This window comes from Caretta caretta, chromosome 3 (assembly GCF_965140235.1).
Source record: "Caretta caretta isolate rCarCar2 chromosome 3, rCarCar1.hap1, whole genome shotgun sequence".
Classification (NCBI taxonomy): domain Eukaryota; kingdom Metazoa; phylum Chordata; order Testudines; family Cheloniidae; genus Caretta; species Caretta caretta.
Genome location: NC_134208.1, coordinates 204,077,946 through 204,104,082, shown reverse-complemented (window position 1 = coordinate 204,104,082; position 26,137 = coordinate 204,077,946). Strand labels below are relative to the sequence as shown.

The 26,137-nt window shown below is 40.7% G+C and overlaps 3 protein-coding genes and 1 long non-coding RNA gene across 9 annotated transcripts in view; 3 read left to right on the top strand and 1 right to left on the bottom strand.

Annotated features, from left to right (window-relative positions):
* MCM8 (minichromosome maintenance 8 homologous recombination repair factor) overlaps positions 1-5,831 on the top strand; it is a 30,373-nt gene extending 24,542 nt beyond the window's left edge. For all 4 annotated transcript variants that reach the window (XM_048842530.2, XM_048842528.2, XM_048842531.2 and 1 more), the window contains exons 17-20: positions 191-400; positions 1,871-1,947; positions 2,525-2,714; positions 4,449-5,831. In XM_048842530.2, the coding sequence (XP_048698487.1) occupies positions 191-400; positions 1,871-1,947; positions 2,525-2,714; positions 4,449-4,541 (570 nt within the window). In that variant the 3' untranslated portion in view covers positions 4,542-5,831. The remainder of the gene's footprint in view (positions 1-190; positions 401-1,870; positions 1,948-2,524; positions 2,715-4,448) is intronic.
* Positions 5,832-8,643: 2,812 nt separating this feature from the next.
* Positions 8,644-21,511, top strand: CRLS1 (cardiolipin synthase 1). 3 transcript variants are annotated; one of them, XR_007355583.2, is made up of 8 exons: positions 8,644-9,239; positions 11,179-11,316; positions 13,474-13,603; positions 14,550-14,635; positions 16,502-16,570; positions 16,943-17,034; positions 17,217-17,347; positions 19,617-21,511. XR_007355583.2 is itself a non-coding variant. In XM_048842536.2 (7 exons), the coding sequence occupies exons 1-7, from the start codon at positions 8,784-8,786 to the stop codon at positions 19,702-19,704; spliced, it is 1,059 nt and encodes a 352-aa protein (XP_048698493.2). In that variant the 5' UTR covers positions 8,646-8,783; the 3' UTR covers positions 19,705-21,511. The 3 variants fall into 3 exon arrangements, 1 of the variants encoding a protein (XP_048698493.2); XR_007355582.2 differs by having other exon boundaries at positions 17,190-17,347; XM_048842536.2 differs by lacking the exon at positions 17,217-17,347 and having other exon boundaries at positions 8,646-9,239.
* LOC142071661 (uncharacterized) lies at positions 9,246-10,833 on the top strand. Its single transcript, XR_012667882.1, has 2 exons — positions 9,246-10,149; positions 10,379-10,833. It is a non-coding gene; the product is annotated as an uncharacterized LOC142071661 (long non-coding RNA).
* LRRN4 (leucine rich repeat neuronal 4) overlaps positions 17,957-26,137 on the bottom strand; it is a 21,338-nt gene continuing 13,157 nt past the window's right edge. The window contains exon 5 of the mRNA XM_048842535.2: positions 17,957-26,057. Coding sequence (XP_048698492.2) covers positions 24,752-26,057 — 1,306 coding nt within the window. The 3' untranslated portion in view covers positions 17,957-24,751. The remainder of the gene's footprint in view (positions 26,058-26,137) is intronic.

The following is a 26,137-nucleotide window of genomic DNA, read 5'->3' as shown; positions in this document are numbered from 1 at the left end:
TTCAACGCAGACTAGAGGTTTGTTCTGTCCGGAAGTGACCAAACTATCATTTATTATGCACACCCAGTTGAGAACTGAGAATTGAGTTCATAGAAGAAAGACCAGTGTATAAAAAAAACGCACTGAATACTGTAATCCTGTTGTAACTTAGAGTCCATGAACATGAGAGATGTGTTCGTAATTGGCTTAGGTCATGCCTGGAGAAAATTTTGATGCCATTCCACACCAGCTATTGAGGAAGTATGTGGGATATGCTCGGCAGTATGTCCACCCCAAGTTATCTCCAGAAGCTGCTCAGGTCCTCCAGGAATTCTATCTTGAGCTCCGGAAACAGAACCAAGGGGTGGACAGCGCACCTATCACCACAAGGCAACTGGAGTCGCTCATTCGGCTTACAGAGGTACGCTTCCAGAGTAATATTTTTTGCTTCTGGCACCCTAAGTATTCTTTTTAATATAGCTATTAACACTCCCAGGAACTTCTGACAGCTAACGTGACCATGTGTGTTTAGTGAGGAAAAGATCCACAGGGCCAGTTAGTGTGCAGCTGGCTAATGCTCTGTAAATTTACATCCCAGTTTGCTGCATATTGACTGTGTAAAGAAGCCCTTTGATATTAAGTTTCCAACCTCAGAAAAGGGGGGAGGAGAGATCAGACTCCACAAGGGAGTTGCAAGCAATTGACTTGTGGCTCCCAGCCTGCTTCTATTCCCTCTGTTTTGTGTTGATCAGAATTGCTGTAGATCCTTGTAACCACTTCACAGCACAAGGAGTGCCCATTCCTTATGCTGATTATTCCAGCTTCTCTTTAGAAATATCTGGATTCCAGGGTGCATTAGAGGAAACCAGAGGCTCAATGTGAGATTTTATAATTTGAAAAGTTGGGAGCCTTTGTTTTAGACGTATGTTGTCAGGCAAGGCCAATGAGGCAATAAGGTACACCCAGACAAAGTGTCTTAATTTTTTACACCCTTTATGCCATTCTGAAGGGGCTAAGTGGAGGACAGACATTTCAGCTTATTTGTCCCTCAAATCCATTAGTCTGTGCCTCATTACCTAATACAGTCTTTCAATACTGCACAGCTCCAGCAGGGTGAGTAAATTAAAGCAGCTTTTCCATCCCAAACTGTCTAAGCCCATTGTAAAAGTAAAGGCAAATTGGGATGCTAGATGGGTATTCTGGTTCTTGCTTATGGACCAAAATAACATTAAACTAAATAACTGTCAAACTCGTAAGACTAAATCCTGATGACTCTTTAAATGGCTGGTTGCAAGAGGCGCATAAAACCCGAAGAGCTGTATAAGGAACTGTGGAGGGCTTCCCCAGCCTTTCCATGACAGAAAAATATCCCAGGCTGGGAACTTGCCCATCCTTCCCTAGATCCTATTCCCCTTTTCTCCCCCTGCTGTATCTGCCAACAGGGAGAGGAGCAGGATTCAGGGATATCCACCTGGCTTCTCAGAAGAATCTTCCTTGACCGTATAGAGTGGGACCTGTGTCTGCTCCTCCCATATGTTATCGCTATTGCCACGTATTTTAATGCTGTGTTCTAATAGCATTAGTCATACTTTTGTTGTTGCCCAGAGAATGCAGTATTAAAAAGAAAATCAACAATTTCCAGACCACAACCCACTAAGATAGTTTTGAAGGTAGCAGTGATGCTACTTATTGATAGGGCTTTATCCTGCAATTATTAGTCAAAAATTCCACTGAAGAATGTGACTATGTTTGAGTCCTGCAGGATCAGGTCCCAAGTATGTCCTCAGAACTTGACACAACCATTGTGACTGAATGATGGAGACTAAGCCTTTTTTATGTGGTGGCTACCACATAACTTCAGCTTAATTGTTAAATATGTTTTTTGTTTAAGGCACGATCAAGGCTGGAATTAAGGGAAAAATCAACCAAAGAAGATGCTAAGGATGTAATTGAAATAATGAAATACAGGTGATGTACAGTGTTAAAATCAGAACAAATATTGGTATTCATTTAAAAAAAATATGATTTTTCTTCTTTTCATGCAACCAAGAGAATGCTTAGATGGTATGGTTCAGACCATTGATATTTATATACAAACTCTATAGCCAAACTGTCCATCTTTGGGTTTGGCTGAATAGGGTGGCGATGTAGTAATGTACAACCCTGTTTTTATGTTAATTTTATCGTGTTGGATCATGACCACTATAATTATAGACCACTCAAAGAATACAATCACACTGTAGTGTATGGAAGATTCAGTCCTTTTTGCCTTTTAGAAAAGATGCACCTCTAAGCGTCTTTCCACTTTCTCAGAGGCTGAATGCTTGCTGTGAACCAACAGACCCCCCAGTGAAGGCCTCTAAACTGCTAGCTTTATTCTTAGTGGGAGGAGTTGCACAATTTGTGAGCCCCTTTGGAGGCCTGAGACTTCAATGACTCATTCTTACATTTTTATATTTCAGACCAATAGCAAGACCCTGCCAAACCAATCCATTCATTTCTGCCTTTACCTCCTGTTGATTCTCATTTGGTTGTGTTTTTTTAGCATGCTAGGAACTTACTCTGATGAGTTTGGGAAACTGGACTTTGAGCGTTCACAGCATGGTTCTGGGATGAGCAATAGGTCACAAGCAAAGAGATTTGTTTCTGCCCTCAACGATATTGCAGAAAGAACCTACAACAATCTCTTTGCATTTCAACAGCTTCGGCAGATTGCAAAGGAGCTACAAATAAAAGTAAGTGGGGAAATCTAGATTCTTTTGAAAAACAGTTTAGGAATCATTAAAATTATCAGCTGAAAAATTAAATGAAGAAATTAAAATCAGAAACAGCAGACAAGTGCCATATCTCTCCATTAAACAGGGATGAGCAAAACCTATTGCTGATGTTCTGAGCTCTGTCGTGGAGACATTTCCATTGTAAAGTTTCTAATGTCACTAGCCTTGCTAACTACACCTCTTGCATCAACAAGCACTAACTTTGCTGCTATTATTAAGGTTTGTCTCTGACGTTTTTTGCCAAGGACAAGTTGGTCCCAGAATGTTTTGCTTCTGCTGGCTCCAGAACTATTTTTTGATCTGTGTTTGTATAGATCCTAGCACAATGGGGTCCATATCTGGGACACCTGGGCACTATGATAATGCAAATAATTCTTTATTAATAATCCTTATGCTCACACTCCAATTTATGCTCCAAAGTTGTGCCTGCCATATTGAAAATGTTGTTCTTGTGTTTCTGTTCTGGTCTTCCTTCTGATGTCTGTATGTTTTCATTCCTGTTCCAAACTTTCCTAATATGAAAGTACTGCTAATCAGAAGCATATCAAAAACACATAAGGCAGCAAGTACAACATATCTTGTGATCTTCAACTCACCTTATACACATTTGATTTTCTCAAGTGAAAATAACTGCCAGCTAATTCTGCATTTCACTTCATGGTGGAATACCTGGAACATCCAGTGAAAAGTGACCTTTTAAATCTTTTCAAAAAAGATTTCGGTGCTTGTGAAAAGTGCTGGAAACTGAATTTCTCTATCTATAGAACGATTATAATGTGGGCAGTGATATTGTTCTTTGCATACGTCAGCCCTCCTCTAGGGATGAGATAGTAGCTTCAATCTCCAAGCCCTCTCTCTTGAGGCTGCTTATCAGGTTAAATGTTGTGGATAACCTGTCCAATTGTGATTACCAATTCCTTTTACATGGGTCACCAATCTGTCATTTGGTGACTATTTCCACTCTAAACCAGTATCCTAGGGGTGAAAGGCTCAGAATCCTTTTCAAAACTCACAAACAGGTCACCCCTCCTCTCTTTATCTTTTTGTGAAACTAAAGAAAAATTACAATTTACTGTTTTCACTGTATGTGTAAAATGTTTTGCCACACCCTGAATTCTACCTCTTTTCATAGCATAAAGACCTATGGTGAAATCCTGACCCCACTTGAAGTCAATGGGAGTTTTGTCACTGATTTCAGAGGGGCTGGGATTTCTCCCAAGAGCTTTTGTGTTTGTTTGTTTGTTTGGCAAAAGATTTTCATATTTTTTGTTGTGGTGATTTTTTGTGTCGTTCTCCCCCCCCCCCCCAAACCCACACTTCCTCCCCTTTTGAAACACTTTTTCTTCCAGAAAACTCCCTCAGCAGATGAAATGTCATGAAACTTTGATTTAGGTATATTTCACTAATTTTCCATATGGCAAAACCAGGAGCATTTTCGATGTTGATGTTTGTAAACTGTACATTTTTTTTAGTGAGGTGAAAGAAAGCAAGGAAAGATACAGTCAACTTTTACTTAGCCTTCAAGTGATCCAAAGGTTTGTGGCGGAAGTTAAACCCTTCACACTAATTTCCTTTCTATAATTAATTTTAAAATGTTTAAAAGAATTGCAACATACCTTGCTTTACATCAGACATAATAAATATTATTTTTCACACTTAATAAACGTATTTCACTCTTTATTTTTCTTCCAGGTATCTGATTTTGAAAGCTTTGTTGGCTCTTTAAATGACCAGGGTTATCTTTTGAAAAAAGGTCCAAGAGTTTATCAGCTTCAAACTATGTGAAGGAACCACCACAATGAAAGCAAATGTTCTTGAGGCACAGTAATCATATTTGAAATGGAATAACTGGTGGACATGTTGCACTAGGAGTCCATTACCATATAACCTGCAGTCTACTATGGATATTCCTAAATAAATGTTACAGATGTCCGAAGCTTCTATTAGCTGAGACATGACACTCCCAGAAGAACTGCCCTTTTAAAAGCAATACTTTCAGGAATGAGGGACACTACCATATTTACTTCCAGAAGTGTTCTCAGAGAAGATGATATTTCATGCTGCCATTTGGAAGTACTGTAGTTCAAATAAGAGTTATTTGAGATGAGGCTCTCCATCATCAAAGATAATAGCAAGAGGAGAATGGGTATTTACATTCATCCTATCAAAAGACAATCATAGATTTTACTTTCAGTTCAAATAACTCAAGATGCCTGGTGTTACTTAAAAATGAATAGAAGTGTTACAGAAAGTATTTTCTCAATCAGAAATGGTAATATTGAAAAGATTTGAGAGTAACCCAGATTTTAGTAGTGTAATGAAATCAATTAAATAGCTTTAGCACTATTTTGAAATGTTTTCAAGAAATTGGTAGTTTTCATGCTGAGGCTCCATGCAGTGTATAGTTTTAAGGAACGTGGTAGTTAACTGAAAGAAATTAATTTGTTTATTTAAAGTTTCAGTTTTGCAGCTTACTATTTTAAAGAGCTATATACAGTACTTGAGATTTTATTTAAAATGTCAGTATGAAAAAATCAAACTCTAGTTGTGCATATTAAAGATAGAAGTGAAATAGAATGCATTTAATATACATTAAAATCTATATTAAAGACAAATTTGGGATTCAGTCAACAAGTGACATTAAATACTTAATAGCATGGAAATTTAAAGCAATTTTGTCATAAATATAATATACATTTTGTGCATTAATTTGTAGTATTCCTGATGTATGTTAAACTGACTTAAACAAGGACATCCCACAAAAGGGAGGTAATATATGTATATATAAGATCTGCTGCTTTGATGCCTGCTAATCCAGTTTTTTTCCTAAAGTAATTCCTCTTCCCATAATACAAATGCAAGATGGGGAACATGTCTGAAATGTTACATATTGAGGTCACTACGAAGATGATTAAGATTTTATCAGAAAGATGTGAATATGAAGGCTTTCTGTTTTAAGACTTTGTTTCTGATCTTTTCCATCTTTGTTTTGAGGCAGATTATTACTTATTTAAGAGGAAGCATTGGTTTTTAAACAAATTCAATAAACTTTCCTCAACTTATGTTTAAAGAAAAGTCTTGTGCCTCTGAAGTTTTGTGCCTTGAGATGAAATCCCAGTTTGAAAGAAAGATTTAGGATCCCCTCACCAGCAAACAGCTTAAAGCCCCAATCCTGCAAAGGGACCCAGCTGAGCAGTTCCTTTACTACCATGGGAAATGAATGCAATTATTTGTAGGTGTAAGGACTGTCCATTAAGAACCCTTCTTAGGATCATGACCTAACATCAAAAAGACAAATGAGGGGTAATTTTAAGTTAAAGCTCTTCATTTAAAAAACAAAATACCAACATGTTTTTATGACGTTTTATTTGCTTGAATCTAAAACTAGAAATCCTGATTGTTCTGATTTTCTATTTATTGTGTATGGCAGTTCCCTAGTACTAAAGAATCCTTGTGCAGCATGGCTACTGCATTGACTATCTAGTTCAAGATTTGACTGAAGCCATATTTAATCTTCAGTTACCAAATACCTTAAATATTTTCTGGGTCTGTATAACGAATCAGCTCAAAAAACTGCAAAATTCTCTTTTCCAGTTTTCCATACTGTGCTTTTTGTTTTGTTTTTTTATTTTTAGAGATGCTACTTATTGCTGTAGCAGCTAACCTAAATGTACTGTAACTCTTCTGTAGCCTACCCTATGAGCGAATTGTCCCTACTGTAATTCAGAAACAGATTTTATCAAATGTGGAATAGTTAACGAAGGGACAAAAACAGTAACCATGAGTTCATTAAAGGTTTGATCTAAAGCCCCCTGCCGTCACCAGCCAGTATAATTGACATCACTTAGATTTGGATTGCATTCTTGTAATTTTTCTTGGGCCCCTAGAACCCAGGCTTTTCCCCATGAAAAGACTAGTGTGGCACTTAAAGGTTTTTTTTTTTTTTAACATCGTAAGTTACTCCCCATTGCTTCACTATCAAAGCCCTTGCATGTACCGGACCCCATATACCGCCTTGAAGAGTGAGACACCTCCTCTGTTTGCATGTTTTTGTCTTAAAAAGTAACAGCAGGGCCCTGATAGGTATATTCACTCTTTAAGGGTGTCATAAATATAAAGGGAAGGGTAAACCCCTTTGAAATCCCTCCTGGCCAGGGGAAAGCTCCTCTCACCTGTAAAGGGTTAAGAAACTAAAGGTAACCTCGCTGGCACCTGACCAAAATGACCAATGAGGAGACAAGATACTTTCAAAAGCTGGGAGGAGGGAGAGAAACAAAGGGTCTGTGTCTGTCTGTAGTCGTCTTGGCCGGGGATAGACCAGGAATGGAGTCTTAGAACTTTTACAAAAAGAAAAGGAGTACTTGTGGCACCTTAGAGACTAACCAATTTATTTGAGCATGAGCTTTCGTGAGCTACAGCTCACTTCATCAGATGCATACCGTGGAAACTGCAGCAGACTTTATATATACACAGAGAATATGAAACAATACCTCCTCCCACCCCACTGTCCTGCTGGTAATAGCTTATCTAAAGTGATCAACAGGTGGGCCATTTCCAGCACAAATCCAGGTTTTCTCACCCTCCACCCCCCCACACAAATTCACTCTCCTGCTGGTGCTAGCCCATCCAAAGTGACAACTCTTTACATAATCAAGTCGGGCTATTTCCTGCACCAATCCAGGTTTTCTCACATCTCCCCCACCCCCATTCACACACAAACTCACTCTCCTGCTGGTAATAGCTCATCTAAACTGACCACTCTCCAAGTTTAAGTCTGCTGCAGTTTCCACGGTATGCATCTGATGAAGTGAGCTGTAGCTCACGAAAGCTCATGCTCAAATAAATTGGTTAGTCTCTTAGGTGCCACAAGTACTCCTTTTCTTTTTGCGAATACAGACTAACACGGCTGTTCCTCTGAAACCTGTCTTAGAACTTTTAGTAAGTAATCTAGCTAGGTATGTGTTAGATTATGATTTCTTTAAATGGCTGAGAAAAGCATTGTGCTGAATGGAATAACTATTTCTGTCTGTGTATCTTTTTTGTAACTTAAGGTTTTGCCTAGAGGGGTTCTCTATGTTTTTGAATCTAATTACCCTGTAAGATATCTACCATCCTGATTTTACAGGGGGGATTTCTTTATTTCTATTTACTTCTATTTTTTATTAAAAGTCTTCTTGTAAAAAACTGAATGCTTTTTCATTGTTCTCAGATCTAAGGGTTTGGGTCTGTGGTCACCTATGCAAATTGGTGAGGCTTTTTATCCAACATTTCCCGGGAAAGGGGGGGTGCAAGTGTTGGGAGGATTGTTCATTGTTCTTAAGATCCAAGGGTCTGGGTCTGTAGTCACCTAGGCAAATTGGTGAGGCTTTTTACCAAACCTTGTCCAGGAAGTGGGGTGCAGGGTTTTGGGAAGTATTTTGGGGGGAAAGACGCGTCCAAACAGCTCTTCCCCAGTAACCAGTATTAGTTTGGTGGTGGTAGCGGCCAGGCCAAGGACAACGGGGGGAATATTTTGTACCTTGGGGAAGTTTTGACCTAAGCTGGTAAAGATAAGCTTAGGAGGTTTCTCATGCAGGTCCCCACATCTGTACCCTAGAGTTCAGAGTGGGGGAGGAACCTTGACAAAGGGGCAGTGAGTTTCAAATACAGCTGGTAGGACGCAGCCACGAAACAACCTGCTCCGGGGCCGGGCCGGGCCGCGCCCCCGGGGGCTGTGGAAGGGCGGCTGGGCCCCGCAGCCCCCGACCCCGCCGTGCCCCCGGCTCGCTCCTGCGGGGGAGGAGCCGCAGGGACCCCACGCGCGTGCGCACGCCTGTAAAGGCCGGGGCGGGGTGGGCGAGGGAGCGGAGAGATGGTTGCCGTAAAGCACAATGGCAGCGGTCGCAAAAGTCGCAAACCCACCCCCAACGCCTTCAGGCACACATCTGTCCGGTGAACTGAGGCTGAGGGGTGGCTGCCCCCTCCCCTGCGTCTGGCAGGGCTGAAGTGCGCCCAGCGCCCTTACGGGGGGAGGGGGTGGACGCCGCCATGTTGGCCACCGCTTGGCTGGGCAGATGCTCCTGGGGGCTCCTGAAAGGCGCGAGCCGGCCCCTGCGGGGCAGCGGCGCGAGGCCGCTCGCGAGCCGGTCCCGGGCGACCGGAGGCGTAAACAGCCGCCGCGGCTTCTGCCTCGCGCTGGGGGCCCCCCCGCTGAGCGGCCTCGCGCCGCGGGCGCCGCCGCCGCCCTCCTCCTCCTCCTCCTCCCCCTCCCCCCCCGGCGCGGGGCGGGAGTCGCGGCGGCTGCTGCTGCTGCTGCGCGCCCCCTCCCCGGCCCCGCTCTCCCCGGAGCGGCTCGCGAGCGGCTCCCCGCGCCCCGGCGGCCGGGGCCCGGTCCCCGCCGGCGGGGAGAGCCCCCAGCCGCGGCGGCGCAGCGACGGTGAGGCGGGCCCGCCGCGGGACGCGGCGCGGAGGGGCCGAGGAGCCGCCAGCGGCTACTCGGAGCTGGTACGTGCTTGTGAAGAAGGCCCCGCCGGCCCCCTCCACCCCACCCCGCGCCACGCAGTCGCCTCCGCCCGGCCCGCTGCCCTCTCCCGCGGCCGCCCCGCCAGCCACAGCCCCCTGCCCGGGGAAGGAGCCTCCCACCGCGTCCGCCTCGTCACCGAGCCGCCCCCGCTGGATCCCCCTGCGGCGCCCGCCTGGCTCCTCAGCCGCCGCAGCCTGGGCTGCGAGGAGGCCCCGAGTCCCTCTTGTGCGGACGGGTCCGCGTGGCCGGGCGCTGCGTGAGTGCGGCCGCGGCTAACAGCGCACCGGGGTCACTCGTCCGGGGCCTGCCAGTGGGTGTCTCCGGCGCCCGGGGCTAGGCAGGCCAGGGCACGCGGCAGCATGGCCTCTGGATCGCGTCCGCCCTCTGCTCTTCGCTCCAGATACAGTCCTAGGCAAGGCGTGAGTCGTCGCGCAAGTGAGCAGCTTGAGTGGGGAAACAACCTGATGCTTCCCCCGTCTCTGCCTGCGAAGTCACATGAAAAGGACAAACTGCCTTGTCTTGTCTAGGATTTTACATCACAGTTAACTGGAGAGCACACCCCTTTCCCTAGTGAAGTCACCGCTTGCGGGCCCAGCGGTGGGGGATTCCCGAGGTTTAGAGTTTAGCAAAATGAGATTCATACAAAAGGATCAGTTTGCATGAGGTACCTAATCTGCAGTTCTGCCAAAGCCCATCTAGATAGGTTCACTGAGTACTCAGTTACATTGGCTAACGTATTCTCTGGAAATGTAAGATATTCCCTTCTCCCTTTCCAGTAAGCCATACTTGTTAGCTTTTTATCTCAAGTCTCCTATGCCGTTCTTTTCCTTACTTGACTTCATGCATGTTAAATTTTCCAGGTTTGGTGCACTTGATTTATTATCTTACCAGGTTTCAGAGGAACAGCCGTGTTAGTCTGTATTCGCAAAAAGAAAAGGAGTACTTGTGGCACCTTAGAGACTAACCAATTTATTTGAGCATGAGCTTTCGTGAGCCACAGCTCACTTCATCAGATGTTCCACGGTAAACATCTGATGAAGTGAGCTGTGGCTCACGAAAGCTCATGCTCAAATAAATTGGTTAGTCTCTAAGGTGCCACAAGTACTCATTATCTTACCAGGCACCCCCAACACAGTAGGCTCCTCCTATCTTTTATGCCAGGTCTGTTCTATATTCATGATAATTGTCTGTCTTGTGTTTTATATTTATGGAATAAACAGTTTTGGTTCCTCTCTTTCATAGTCTGTATTTACAGCTTAATCAGTTCCTTTGCAGATGCATCCATTACAGTGTTTATTTGTTTGCATCTATTTCAGTCCTGTCCCAAACATTCCCCATTCCTTGGGCAGCTGTTCGCTGCTCACCTGCGCTTAGTTTTTCATACTAAGGTTGAAGCTGGAGGTGCTAACATGAAACCAACTCAGTCTACTTTTAAAGATACAAAGCTTGTATAATTCTACTAATTCATTCATATTGATTTATATGTGAGGGTGAGTTATCGTTTAAAACTAAATTGTCACAACATTTGGAGCTAATGATAGCTCAGTTTTATGAAATAAAAAATTCTAATAAAGAGCATTATAAATTTTGAAAGTTTTGTTTTCTAGCAAACTTACCAAGATGCATTTTGCATGTTTTAATACAAATTTGTTCTTTTATTTAAAAAAAAAAATTGGTTGTTCATTGGTGGTCAAGTATCAGAATAAAATGGCACGTGGTATTGGAGCTGTTCAGGCTCCCCTTCTTGTCTTGGTTATAGGTTCAGGTCTGGTCAAGAGGTTTATTTCCCAGAATTTCAAGGCATTCTGGCAATCCAGGTTTCAGTCAAATGTGAATTTACTGTGAATATTCAAATCACATGCAGGCTTGACTGATTTCTTTTTTTTTTTTTTTTTTTTTTTAAATTTTCTTATTTTCCAGTATGAAAACCCATGGACAATCCCAAATATACTTTCTCTGGCAAGAATTGGTTTGGCTCCAGTTTTGGGTTATTTGATTGTTGAAGAAAATTTCAACATTGCATTGGGTGTTTTTGCTTTGGCTGGGATAACAGACTTGGTATGTTGCATAACAGAGTTTTGAAATGTATTTTGTTGTTTTTTAATTTAAAATCACACTTACTGCATAATGTATAAACAGTTTACTAATTCTCTTAAAATTTAAGTCAGTAAAATGAGATCAGCTAGTATGCTAATTATTTTGTAGAAATGCCTGAGAAAGCCATGATGACAAGACAGGCCCAGATTCTACCACTCATTAAGGCTGCTTTGTGCTGCTCTGTTGGTGCAAAACAGCCTTAAAGATTCCCTAAACAGGTAACTGAGAATCCCCCAGTGAGTTGTGTATAAACTGTATTTATTGCAAGCAACTGTCTGCTTGCAAATGCAGATTAAGAATTTCTGCATCCAGAAGAGGTAATCATGTATGCAGATTAGCAATGTTTCTGACAATCAGGTGCTCTATGAATTTCCTGGAATTAGGATGTGCTCGCAAGCTTCTAGACTAGAATCTGAGTAGTCAGATGGAAAGTGTTCAATACGTTATTTGTATCTTCTAACACAGTGGTTCCCAAACTTGTTCCGCCGCTTGTGCAGGGAAAGCCCCTGGCAGGCCAGGCGGGTTTGTTTACCTGCCGCGTCCGCAGGTTCGGCTGATCGCGGCTCCCAGTGGCCATGGTTCGCTACTCCAGGCCAATGGGAGCTGCTGGCCTGGAGCAGTGAACCGCGGCCACTGGGAGCCGCGATCGGCCGAACCTGCGGATGCAACAGGTAAACAAACCGGCCCAGCCTGCCAGGGGCTTTCCCTGCAGAAGCGGCGGAACAAGTTTGGGAACCACGGTTCTAACAAAGTTGACTGATAATTAGGGCTGTCGATTAATCGCAGTTAACTCATGTGGTTAACTCAAAAAATTAATCACAATTAAAAAATTAACCACAATCACAGTTTTAATTGCACTGTTAAACAATAGAATACCAACTGAAATTTATTAAATACTTTTGAATGCTTTTCTACATTTTCAAATGTATTGATTTCAGCCACCATTCCAGAGGACACGCTTCCATGCTGATGATGCTCATTTTAAAAAAAAACATTAATTAAATTTGTAACTGAACTCCTTGGGGGAGAAATGTGTGTCTCCTGCTCTGTTTTATCTTCATTCTGCCATATATTTCATGTTATAGCAATCTGGGATGATGACCCTGCACATGTTGTTCATTTTAAGAACACTTTTACTGCAAATTTGACAAAAGGCAAATAAGATACTAATGTGAGTTTTCTAAAGATAGCTGCAGCACTTGACCCAAGAATCTGAAGTGCCTTCCAAAATCTGAGAGGCATGAGGTGAGCATGCTTTCAGAAGTCTTAAAAGAGCAACAATCTGATGCGGAAACTATGGAACCCAAACCACCAAAAAAGAAAATCAGTCTTTTGCTGGTGGCATCTGACTCAGATGATGAAAATGAACATGCATCAGTCTGCACCGCTTTGGATCATTATCGAGCAGAACCCATCATCAGCATGGACACGTCCTCTGGCATGGTGGTTGAAGCATGAAGGGACATAGGAATCTTTAGCGCATTTGGTATAAAAGTATCTTGCAGTGCCGGCTACAATAGTGCCATGCGAATGCCTTTTCTTGCTTTCAGGTAACATTGTAAACAAGAAGTGGGCAGCAGTATCTCTTGCAAATGTAAATAAACTTGTTTGTCTGAGCGACTGGCTAAACAAGAAGTAGGACTGAGTGGACTTGTAGGCTGTACAGTTTTACATTTTTATTTTTGAATGCAGGGTTTTTTTCTTACATAATTTTACATTTGTAAGTTCAACTTTCATGATAAAGAGATTGCACTACAATACTTGTATTAGGTGAATTGAAAAATAGTATTTCTTGCTTTTTACAGGGCAAATATTTGTAATTAAAAATAAAGTGAGCACTGTATACTTTGTATTCTGTGTTGTAACTGAAATCAATATATTTGAAAATGTAGAAAAGCATCCAAAAATACTTAAATAACTGGTATTCTATTGTTTAACAGCATGAATAATCGCGAGTAAATTTTTGTAATCGCTTTACAGCCCTTCTGATAATACTGTATATCTTTTTAATTACCTACATTATATTCATACTGCTTATCACATATCCTGGTAACAGTAGTAGATGCTGATTTTTTTTTCTAGCTATCAAACGTTCACATATTAAACTTATATTTATAGTTGGATGGGTTTATTGCACGAAACTGGGCCAGTCAGAAATCTGCTTTGGGAAGTGCCCTTGACCCGCTAGCTGATAAAATTCTTATCAGTGTCCTGTATGTCAGCCTCACTTGTGCAAGTCTTATTCCAGGTAAGATCATGTTAAATTCATGTATTTATATTTTTTTCATAAGATAGTACTAAATAGTATGGAGAAGTGAACTTAATGAAAGAAGACACTTCTTACGTTGTCAATGAGGAAAACTAGTTTTAGCTTACAACAGTTTTGTCAATTGGGTTTTACTATTGTCTGTTTAAAAGAAAGTTTAAAGAACTTTATTCAAATATAAAATCATAAAATTCTGACTTACTTTTAATTCTGTTGTGCTGTTGAGCACTTGAACAACTTTTGTCACTAGGTTCAGCTTCAGCAGTAGTTTGCTCTGTTTTTAACAAAGAATAGTTTTATTGCACTTTCCACTCATAGAACTCACATTTTAAAAGAAAACATACGTCATACACAACTACATCAAGCCACTGTTCTGAGACTGACATTTCTCACTTTATCAATCTCTATGCTAGACTCCAGTTTTCCAATCTGAAATGGGATGATTGGGGCCACCCTTGCCAATTAATTCAGATTTGTCTTGGCTGCTCTGGAGTTCATGCTTACTGGCAGTTATTGAAAATAGATGATGTTTCTGGCAGGTGGATGTGTTTCTCTCAACGGACAACAGTGGAACTAGTTCACCTCTGCCATCTGCATGGGTCTGACTGTGCAGGAAAGGTGCTGGTTGTAGGAAGCGCTGCAGGATAATGTAATGCTCTTCTGATACCATTAGATGTTGCCACTGAATGCTAAATCATAGATTTTTGCCCCCTACCCTCCCTCCTTAAATTTGCGTTGCTTTTTATTTAGATGGAAAAGACAAATGGTTTGTATTTTCTTTGTGTTAATGGGGATTGCACGTGTGAACATGTAGTGGTGGTGTATCATGGTGGACTTTGTCTATCTGCAGCTAAAAACCTGTTTAAATCACATTTTTCAAATCCTGACTATTTCTTCTATAACTATATTTTGTTGATTTGTTTTTCAGTTCCACTGACTACTTTGATCATTTTGAGGGACATAGTGCTAATTGCGGCTGTTTTTTATGTGCGATACAAAACACTGTCCCCACCGGTAAGTGTGTGGCTGTAAAACAAATTGTGGATGGACATGAAATCAAATAGTTTTGGACTTTGAATAGGTTTTCTGTTAGGATGTGTATTAGCAGGGGTAGGAAGCGGCAATTACTTAACAAACATATTTGCCAAAGCTTTGTTATGCAGCTTGATGTTGATCCAAAACTTAGGGGGAAATAGTGAAGATTTACCTGGGAAGAGAACAACAACATTACATGTTTCAGAGTAGCAGCCGTGTTAGTCTGTATTCGCAAAAAGAAAAGGAGTACTTGTGGCATCTTAGAGACTAACCAATTTATTTGAGCATAAGCTTTTGTGAGCTACAGCTCACTTCATCGGATGCATTCAGTGGAAAATACAGTGGGGAGATTTATATACACAGAGAACATGAAACAATGGGTGTACCCGTACAGATGGTAATGAGAGTGATCAGGTAAGGTGAGCTATTACCAGCAGGAGAGCAGGGGAGGAGGGGGACTTTTTTGTAGTGATAATCAAGGTGGACCATTTCCAGCAGTTGACAAGAACTTCTGAGGAAGGGGAGTGGGGGGGGGAAATAAACATCGGAAAATAGTTTTACTTTGTGTAATGACCCATCCACTCCCAGTCTCTATTCAAGCCTAAGTTAATTGTATCCAGTTTGCAAATAAATTCCAATTCAGCAATTCTCTCGGTGGAGTCTGTTGTTGAAGTTTTTTTGTTGATGAATTGCGACTTTTAGGTCTGTAATCGAGTGACCAGAGAGATTGAAGTGTTCTCTGACTGGTTTATGAATGTTATAATTCTTGACATATGATTTGTGTCCATTTATTCTTTTACGTAGAGACTGTCCAGTTTGGCCAGTGTACGTGGCAGAGGGGCATTGCTGGCACATGATGGCATATATCACATTGGTAGATGTGCAGGTGAACGAGCCTCTGATTGTGTGGCTGATGTGATTAGGCCCTATGATGGTGTCCCCTGAATAGATATGTGGACACAGTTGGCAAGGGGCTTTGTTGCAAGGATAGGTTCCTGGGTTAGTGGTTCTGTTGTGTGGTATCTGGTTGCTGGTAAGTATTTGCTTCAGGTTGGGGGGCTGTCTGTAAGCAAGGACTGGCTTACAGACTCCAACGAGAGACTGCTGAATTGGAATTAATTTGCAAACTGGATACAATTAACTTAGACTTGAGACTGGGAGTGGATGGGTCATTACAAAAAGTAAAACTATTTCCACATGTTTTCCCCCCCCCCCCCCCCCCCACTGTTCCTCAGACGTTCTTGTCAACTGCTGGAAATGGCCCACCTTGATTATCACTACAAAAGGTTTTCTCCCCCCCCCCTCCCCCCGCTGTCCTGCTGGTAATAGCTCATCTTAAGTGATCACTCTCCTTACAGTGTGTATGGGTACACCCATTGTTTCATGTTCTCTGTGTATATAAATCTCCCCACTGTATTTTCCACTGAATGCATCCAATGAAGTGAGCTGTAGCTCACGAAAGCTTATGCTCAAATAAATTGGTTAGTCTCTAAGGTGCCACAAGTACTCCTTTTCTTTTTGCTAACAACATTACATATGAGACTATGAAATTTAGGAGATCATAAACTAGTATTTTACAAAATGAAATCCATCAATTATTATCAGGGCATAAAAGCAAGGTTCCATCACTTCACTAATTATTAAGTAACACTTTTATTGTCTCACTTGTACTGTTATATTTCAGTTTAATGTTTTACATACTTTTTTTAAATGTCAATTTTATCAAAGAGTAGGTTAGTGTAACTGTTTCTCCAGTGTTGAGTGATTTTCTGTAGTGTGTTCTTTGAGGAGATTTGTTTCAAACACACACATTAAACATAAACAACCTTTATCTTCCTTTCACAGAGAACGCTTAGTAGATATTTCAACCCCTGTTATGCTACTGCCCAGTTAAAACCAACTTTCATCAGCAAGGTAAAGGTGATCATTTATTATAAATACCTGTTTCTTCAGCATCCAGGAGCCTTCACCATTCTGAAGCACTATTAATTTTCGGACTGCTTTCTTCGGCAGCACTTAATACTGACAAATTCTTATATAGGGCTTTATTCCACAAAGTCCTGAGTCCTCTGGGTGTGATCCAGCAAAGCACATGTTTAATTATAAGCGCATAAGTTGTCCAATTAACAAAGTAAACGTGCAGCAACTATATCTCAAAGCTTGTATTTTGCCTGGTTTTCCATATATTGGCTAAGGTTATTAATAACCTCTTAAGTAATGTGAAGGACATTAATATGGTAAAGTTCTATTTCAGTACAGCCATAACTTATATTTAATTTTTACCAGATGAACACAGCAGTTCAGCTAATCTTGGTGGCAGCTTCTTTAGCGGCTCCTGTTTTCGATTACGTAGATAGCATATATCTACAGACTTTATGGTAAGTTACATTTTTTATTTTTTGTGATATCTGTAATGTACTTATAAAGAAACTAGCAATTCCGATTGAATTAAAAAGTAAAATTCATGGAACAGAAGGGTGTGCCTCAGTAAGCCTAAATTAGGTTACAGATTTGTATGGTTGAACTCTTCCAGATGACGTTTTCTTTTTGGCTGAAACAGAACCAAGCAATATATCAGTGCTTAATTTGTTATGAGAGAAATAGCTAAACACATGAGGAAGCCAGTCAAAACCCAAGGATGAAAGTTAAGAAACTAAAGTCTTCCAAATCAGCATGAAGGCATCACAGAAGGTATGCACATCCCTAAATTAAAATACATACATAAGTGTGGAAAGGTCAGGAAAAATCTGATACTGTTAAATGGAAAGTTATGGCATTTATTCCAGTTAAAAGGGTTTCATTGCTAAAATTGCAGCACAAGTGATGCCAGTAGAAATGGACAAACTATGGCAGGTAAAACAAAGTAGAAATTAACCAATTTGAAGAGCAGATAACTTTTTAAAAGAGAAGTTCTTTAAGTATCTCTGAAATAAGATGCTTGAGGGAGTCAGTCATGTCTGCTAGGTTACCAGGGAGTATAGGTGCAATCTATGAGAAAAAGAACACAATGGTTTATTTCCATCAGTCTTTCCTTGATAAGCTGTTGTCACAGTTCAGGGGAACTGCACCTGTATTTTCCCTGCATAGACCCTCAAGGGAACCCCCTCTAGGTGCTTAGCTCCTCAGCCATCACCTCTTTTTGGCAGAGATCCTTTTTTTTTTTTTTTCCAGGCTGCAAAGTTCTCTGTACTCTGATATTACCAGCAAGCCAGATTGCCTAAACATCCCAGTGTCTTTGTTTTCTCTCGGAAGGTTTACGAACAGTATAATTGCCAGCAGTTACAAGTTACCACACAGCTCTTTAGCAGCAAGCACATTTATTCTTAAGGTGAAAGCATTACAGAGAAAACATTACAGAGAAACCATAAAAAACAATTATAGTCCTTATGCACATGCTAAAAGCTCATAAAAAGTTACTTATCAATCTTATAGGGCCTCGGTAGGCCAAAAGCCTTTCAAGCTTTCCCAGGAAGAATTGGGACTCCCCTTGGACAGTTTGCTGCATCAGAAAGAAGGCCCTAAGTCAGTTTAAACTCAGGCTGGTCATCCCAAAGTCCTTTCTTTGTCAGTTGGTCTCTGGTGTATCCAGTTTGAACTAGTGTATATGAGCCTTTCTAGGTGGTGTGGTACTTCTCCGGAGGTATTACAACCTTAGTGAATTTGCCTAATCATCCCTACTCTTCTTTGTTCCTGGAGGAGCTGTGGTTTCCCTTCTCTGTGAAATTGCATACAGTCCCTGCCCCACGATACATAAACTTAATATAGCAAGATCTCCCAAAGATATTGCAGGAAATTGCCAAGTCTGTCACAGCTATTTTCAGGTATAAAGGTGAGAGACTGTCCATTTAGGATGTTTAGAAAAAATTTATAATTTAAATTGCGACAGGTGATCAGACTAGATGGTATTTTTCCATGAATTCTAAAGGAACTTACTATAAGAATGAAGTGGCTGAGCAGTTAATAGAAATACACAATCTGCTATTAGTTAGGAACTATACTAAAGAACTGATAGATCCAGTATACCTATTTTTAAAAAGGTTCTGAGGAATTAGAGACCTTTATTTCAATAACCAGGTAAATATGTTGAAAAATATACTTATTAAAAGCTGATATTATATGGAAACAAACTGGGATAGCTTCTGTAAAAGGCATTTTTGCTCTCACATATTAGGATTCGTTAAAAGTTAACAGAACAGTGAATAAAGGAGAACTAGTAGATATCACTTAACGGGATTTTTTAAAAGGTCTCACAAGAGGCCATTCACATGGCCTCTAAGCGAACTATAGAAACAAATTAGATTATACTAGTTTTCAGAATAGAGATTTGACTGTTGCTTGTGTAGCCATCATCAGAGTGCAATTGATTGAAATTGTAGCATTATGTGTATTTTAAGATGTAGCAAGCAAGAATTATTATCTTGATTTTAGTTTGTTTTCTTGGGGGGGGGGCGGGGGTTTGTTAGTCGTCATGCATATATTTAAAAACAAGCAAACAAAAACCTCTTGGAAGTAGTGTCAGCCAGTTCTCAAGTTGGTGAACACTGTGCATACTGCAGATACACTGAGCCAGATTCGTCCCCCACTTTTCTGTCACAAGTATAACTGGATTAAGAATTCAGCCCAGTACATGATGAATTCTGTGGTGAAGCAGACTATTGAACAAGGAAGCTTGCTTATGTGAATACGCTTTGCTTTGCAGTGAGGTTCAGTTTTGAATATGATATTTGTTGTTTACAATCAAAGTTAGTCATTAAAATGAGAAGGGGAGGGTGAGAATTTTCTTAATCACACTTTCTTCAGCCTTTGACCTCAGTTTCTGTGACTAGCATAGGAAGTCCCATAATATACACACTCAGATTGTAGCAAAGAATAGAGAAACCATTTAAAATACAGCTTTGGGCATTATTCAAATATTTAGGCACAAAGAAACTAATTTATATTAACCATTTTCCCCCCAAAGGTGCATTACAGCTTTCACAACAGCAACGTCTGCATACAGTTATTATCATTATGGTCGGAAAACAGTCCAGGTAATAAACAACAAATGAAGTGTTATAGAAAGGACCATCTCATCACATCACTGTTTTCTATACTGTAAAGGACAATATAACTGGCCTATGAATAAGAACTCAGTGTTTTTCCTTAGGACAGTTTTTTCAATTCAAACCATGTCATCACAATTGGACTGATATGAAGTAAAAGTGAAGTCTGATCATGTACTGTAAATGTATTGAATTTTCAATGTATTTTTGAAAGTTATAAATAAAAATATAATTGTTAAAAAAAATCACAATGTTCTTAAAGGCACTTTTAAGTCACCAGTAGCTGTCCTGCATTTTGAATCTTGTATCTCTTTTTATATTGCTTTTCAGAAGCTAAAGTTTGCATGCTTCATGCAGAATTGGATCGTATATTAGATTCTAATAATGTGCTGACGAAGCTCCCTTTTCTTCTCAGATCTAGTACACATGGAGTTATAAAGACAAACTGTGGTATACTGTCACGAGACAGAATCACTTATTAGGATTTACTAAATATTATAGTTTACTGCAAAGGAAAGCATTAAATCACTAGGGAATGATACCTTCAGAAATGTAAAAAGAACAGGAGGATTTGTGGCACCTTAGAGGCTAACCAGTTTATTTGAGCATAAGCTTTCGTGAGCTACAGCAAAGTGAGCCTCTTTTCCCTCAAGTTTTTAAATTTTCATTGTGATATGAATAATACAGTCCATACAGTATTTCAGAGTTATTCTCTTCAGTAAAAATACCAAGATCACTATCTGTCCCCAGAGAGAAGGTTCTAGTGACATTAGGGCTCATGGTGTAGTGTCACAGATGTAGATAAATCGAGTTCTTAAATAGAAGCGTGTTTCTAGTACTGCTACTTGGTAGTGGTTGAGAAACCAAGGCACTGAACTTCCTGTGTGAGCTATGCTGTGCTATTTTAAAACCTGCTTGGTCACTTTGAGATCATCTTGGAGCAGAAATGTCAGCGTAAATAGAACTGAGAAAAATCAAGGCATTTTAAATGCTTTTCCAAATCACTGGATTAATTAGAAACTGTTAAAGCTGCATATTTTGTGCATGATTCTCCTATATCTTTGACTGCGTTGTTCATCAGGGATTGCTATGATCTCAATTTACCACCCGTGATCAAAGAATAGGCCAAAACTATTTAAAGTTACAGAATTAAATGCCTGTTCCTTGCTTATACTCTGATAGCCACAAAAAGTATAAGACAAGAGATTTCATATTAACAGTAATGAAATCTACTTATTAAATACTTTGGCGCCAGATATGGTGTGTTTTGCATGTAGTAGCAAAGAATTGAGGTGTCAGGAGGTAAAGTAACTGAAAAATAGTTGGACTATGGTGCTCTGTCACCAAAAGTGAATTTATTAGATAATGATTTTGGGGGGGTGTAGTTGTAGGTGTGTATATAAAACATTTAAATTTTTTATCTTTTAACTTGTATAGAAATGGTACACAGACAATGTTTAATTTTTATTCAGTACCTGTCTCTTAGCTTTCACCATATACAGCAGTCCAGATCTGTCTTATATGCAACGGAAGGTTAAATGTAAAGCAAATCATATAAAATGTTTTTTCTTAATATGCATGTTTAGTTAATTGGGAGTATGGTATTTCTTCAGGAACACAATTTTAAAATGGAGAGATGACAAAGTCCATTCAGGTTATTCCTTTTTTTTGTTCATTACCACCATCTCAAATATAGTGAGGTACACCTGAATATGTTGTTCTGGTAGGGAATGGCAAAGTGTTGAGGCTATTGAAGGATCATGTCAGCATGCAGGTGCCTCAGCACATTTATGAATAAAATGGCTACACCGTTTCATGACTTGTCTTTGTATTTAGCTTATTGTACAGTTACTTGGAGTTGTGTGTCCAAGGTATTTATATTAAATGAAGTAGTTAAACAGTGCAGAGCTGTTGGCTGTTTTTAGCATATGCATTAGTTGCTCCTTCTGTCCTCATTGGTTTATTCTGGATATTAACTGCTTCTAATAAAACATAGGTAAGGTACAGAAATGATACTCCATCTTACCCATGAGAACAATCATGGACTCTGCATCCCAGCTCATTGTTGTGCAAAAATAATGAGCTTGGGCCATACATCTGAAAAGCAACTGAGTTCAAATGGCTGTATTTGTCAGGGTGAAATCTGTCCTTATTGGTACATTCTGCAAGTGAAGAGTCTGAACAAATAGTGACCCCCTACAGTGGCACAGTTATAGGCTACATTTCCATGTTGCACGGTGGTGAAAAACAGTTTAATGCTGCCTGGGTTTGTTTTAAGTTCACTCTTTTCATGAGAGATTGGATTGACAGGGGGAAATAGTTTAAACTCTCCCTGCAGACAAGTAGTTATTTAGATCTTGATGCTGCATGTTTTTGGAACAAGTAGAGCCAACATCAGCCTAATCTATAAAGAATTGTTAGTGTGGAACAGATTTAAAAAAATTAAACTTTAAAGATAGTAGAAAACCTTAGTTTGCAGGTTTTTAAATTTTCCATTTTGCTGATTCCTGAAAAAATTAAAATTATGATTCATGCTTCCTTTCTATATCATAGATGCAAAAGAGCACAATCCCTATTTTTCTATTTGCAAGTCGCCTTTAATATAGGTTTGGTTTATGGAAAGTTAATGAGGATAACTGACCTCAGTGACTCAGAGTGGTATAAAAGGTATTCTCCAAGGCATAGGGTGGTTATCAAAAATTGGTGCCAAGCATTAACTGCAGCTGGAGTGGAGCAGGAGAGAAAAAATTGGGACCCAAAGTGGTGGCAGGCACTAGTAAATATATTAATGCTTGTGATACAGAATGAAAACCCAACAATCTTGACATCAGAGCACATGCTAGTGTACCAGAATAAAAATGATACTTTATTGTATGCTCCAAAAGAGATGGGCTTCGCAGATTATATTCATACAGCACCCCTGATATATAGCCACCTCTAGGATGAAGGGCTGTTAATTAACACTTGCAATCCTGAACAACACGCATGGGAGAGAAATACTTGGTCAAGACAGAAGGATAACTACAGTCTCTTGTGAACAGGGCCTTGGGTGATTTAAGGCTGAGATTTTCAAAGCTTCTTAAGTGAATTTAGAAGCCCAATTCCTATGTAAATTAAATTAATTGGAATCTAAATCCCTTAGGCATCTTGGAAAATCTCATCCTAAATGTCCACTGGAGTGGACAGGATCTCAGTTTTTAAGAACTTGTCTCAACCTTTACTCACACTAGGTTGCACTGATACTCAATTATCTCCCTCAGTATAATAATGACAGTCCCAGTCAACCTCAATATCACTAGTCTACTAACTTTGTAGATCAATCCAAGGCTTTGATCATTTAACATGGTACTAACTTGCTTGTTTTGTTGTTTTGATGGTGGAATGGTTGAGACCCATGTTATAATTGCAGCCATTTACTTTCATTTTGGAGACTCCATACAACATTCTTTCTATTTTTCTATTGAGTTCAAACCATCTCCAACAGCAAAAATCTCAGAGTTTACACTCATGCCCTTTTGCCCCTGTACAAACCCTCACTTACAGCTATGTATGTTCTGTATTGAGAGGAGCATGCTGTAGTGGAATAATAAGATGGAAGCAAAACCAGCATGGCAGCATCTTAACACACAAAACACTACCTAGGCTATTTAAAGGTGATCTGCAAAAGTTTTTTTAAAAGGGGCTTGTGGTCATTTTTGTTTCTTTATAGCATATAAAGGACTGACAGGATTTTTTTTTCTTGTTGCTCTTTTTTTCTGCTTCTATGAGGGATGTAAAGTCTGGTGAGCGCTAGTTTTGCTGGAAGACCTGTACAGGTACACCGCAGCTGTAACGTTCACTTCAGGTAAATGTACACAAGTGTACTCTGCTAGAGTCTAATAACAACAGTGTGGCCATGGCAGCATGGCTCAGTCTAGTTACCCAAGTACAATCCCAACTGAGCCCCTGTTGCCCCAGCCAGCTATTTTGTAGACCTAGTCCCAGGGACATGCACTAATAAGGCAGGATGGTGACACTTTCAAGAAAAGTGTTTGGGGCTGAGTAGGTATTTAAACAAAAAACCCAAAGGTCCACATTTCCAATCCTGGGTGCCTAAAGGTGGGCTCTTAAATCCACAGCGAGGCTCCTAAGTAAGGTAGACTGATTTTCAAAGGTGCAAGTGGATTTGTGTGTGTACAGCTTTTCTGATAAAGAGGGCATTGCTATTTAGGCACCTAAATAGGGCTGTGGACTTTGAGCCTTCTTTTTTAATGGTCTTTAAGTGCTTAATGATGCAGATAGGGGCCTACAGGGATTTTCAAAAGCTATCGGCACCTTTAGGCACCTAAAGACCTTTTAAAAAAAAAATCTAGCCATTCCTCTTGGTAATTTCCCCATTTGTACAAGGGGGATAGTGATATGATGGATGTTTTTCCACCTGAAATTAGGGGCTTGATGCAGGAATGACAGGACAAAATTCTGTGGTCACTGTTTTGTAGGAGGCTTGATTAGATGATCATACTGGTCCCTTCTGGTTTTAAAATCTATAAACCCTTGTGCCTTTGTAAAACACTGATATCTACCTCTGAAAGGCACTGTATACATGCTAGGGATTATTTTTATCAGGGCTTTCTGGGTGCTTCAACATCATGTTAGATTAGGTTAGAGAAGCACTATAGCCAAGGAACTTCAGGACTATGCTTCTTCCTCCTTCCACATCAGGTTGTGCCACCCCTATCCCCCCCATCCCTCCCCCCCACTTCATTTTAAAATCATCCTCATTGGGACCTCCCACTCAGCTGCCAGAAAATAATTATACATTATAATAAAAAGGGAAACTTCACCCCAAACACAGATCTTTGGAAATGGAAAATAGAGATCTCAGAAACAGGCCAGGTGGTGTCCTGTTGTAACAAAACAAAGCATTTGGAGCCACAGATGTGCCTGGTGTAATTTCATTGGAATTACAACTGGGATGAAGTCAACCCTCTGAGGAGCTCCTAACCAAGTGAGCAGCTGGATTCCACTTAGATGTGTTGCTATAAGATGTTGATGTTGACAAAGCTACCTGGGACTAATTACATGGCTGCAGTTTTAAGGGGTAATCAAATGCTGGGTTTTTATAAGAGATGAGGTGTGTGCCATATTGCTCAGCGTGAGGCTTTTTACATTTCTGATACAGGCACACAGACAATACGATGGTGGTGATTAGGAAGACCCCACTTGCTAGGGACAAGACTGCAAAGATGGATTTATAGCTGTGTTTTGTTGTAAACTGGGTGCATGGATTGCCCAAAATCTTCTCACTCATCGTCTGGCTCGATCCTGCTTTGTTAGAAGCAATCACGCACACCCAATAGGTGGTGTCTGGTGACAGTTTGTACAGTGTGTACTGCCTTGCTGTGGGATAGATCTCACCCACCAGGGTCTGGGTCTTCTCGCTGCCTTTTGCGTGATATGCAAGCTGATAAGTATCAACGACTGAACTGGGGGCACACCAGTGGATCTGTGCTGATGTGTCTGTCATTTCAGATACTTCTCTGAGTCTTGGTGGATCCGGAACAGTGTCTTCTCCAGACACTCCAGGACACAGACATGGGGACAACCTCTGAAGTTCAGAGCATGGTTTCTGGAGGTGGCGGCAGGGGTCGTAGTCACAAGAGATTATTATCAGTTGAACTGTGGTTTCCTTTGGTTGATCATCATCGTAATAGTCATCTACATAATCCACTTGTATTACAGCATGGGTAGGATTTGGAATAGGGTTTGCCTTTGTGGGGTTTTGCGGCCGTTGATCTGTCTGAGATGGACTTACTATGCCAGGAAAAAGAGGAGAGTTTGTCCCTGTTGGTCCTGTCGCTTCAGTGGAAGTGTTATTAGTAGATTCGTAGAATGTTTCCTCTTGGTGGAACAGAGCAGTAGTCGTTGTGGCATTTCTCCTCAATGGATCTGTTTTGATTGTACTCACAGTGCTTTGCTGAGTTAAGGAGTCGCTATAAAGCTTTCCCAGAATTGTTGAAGAGGTGGCTGCTGTTCCTTCAGTAGTGGGATTGGTAGTAGATTTGGAAAAAACGTCCACACTTGTGGGATCGTTCTTCATCTGAGCTGTTTGCGTCATACTTACCATGTTTCGTGGCACCAAGGAGTTGCTGTAAAGTTCTTCGGCAAATGGAGTAGAGTCCATCGTTGCTGCCACAGTAGTGGAATCGATAATGGGAAGGTTGGAAGAGTCTTCTGTGAGAGGAGGAGTGTTTGATGTGGGGAATGTGGTGTTTCTCTTGGCCTGGCATTCGTCATAGAGTTGTAACAGCGAAAGAGACGATGAGGATGAAGGCATCTCTCCGTCTTCTGGGGCTGTGTTGCAAATGGTGTCAGATGCCCTGCAGGATGAAGCAAACAAATTAGAAATGACATAACAGTTATAGGATGGCACCCTCAGTGTCTATGAAATGTATCAGGT

Excerpts from the sequence above, each read along its gene's own strand:
- CRLS1 (XM_048842536.2), top strand. The coding sequence starts at position 8,784 with ATGTTGGCCACCGCTTGGCTGGGCAGATGCTCCTGGGGGCTCCTGAAA. Across the intron at positions 9,240-11,178 it reads CCAGCGGCTACTCGGAGCTG|TATGAAAACCCATGGACAAT; the intron begins GTACGTGCTTGT and ends CTTATTTTCCAG. Across the intron at positions 16,571-16,942 it reads AACCAACTTTCATCAGCAAG|ATGAACACAGCAGTTCAGCT; the intron begins GTAAAGGTGATC and ends AATTTTTACCAG.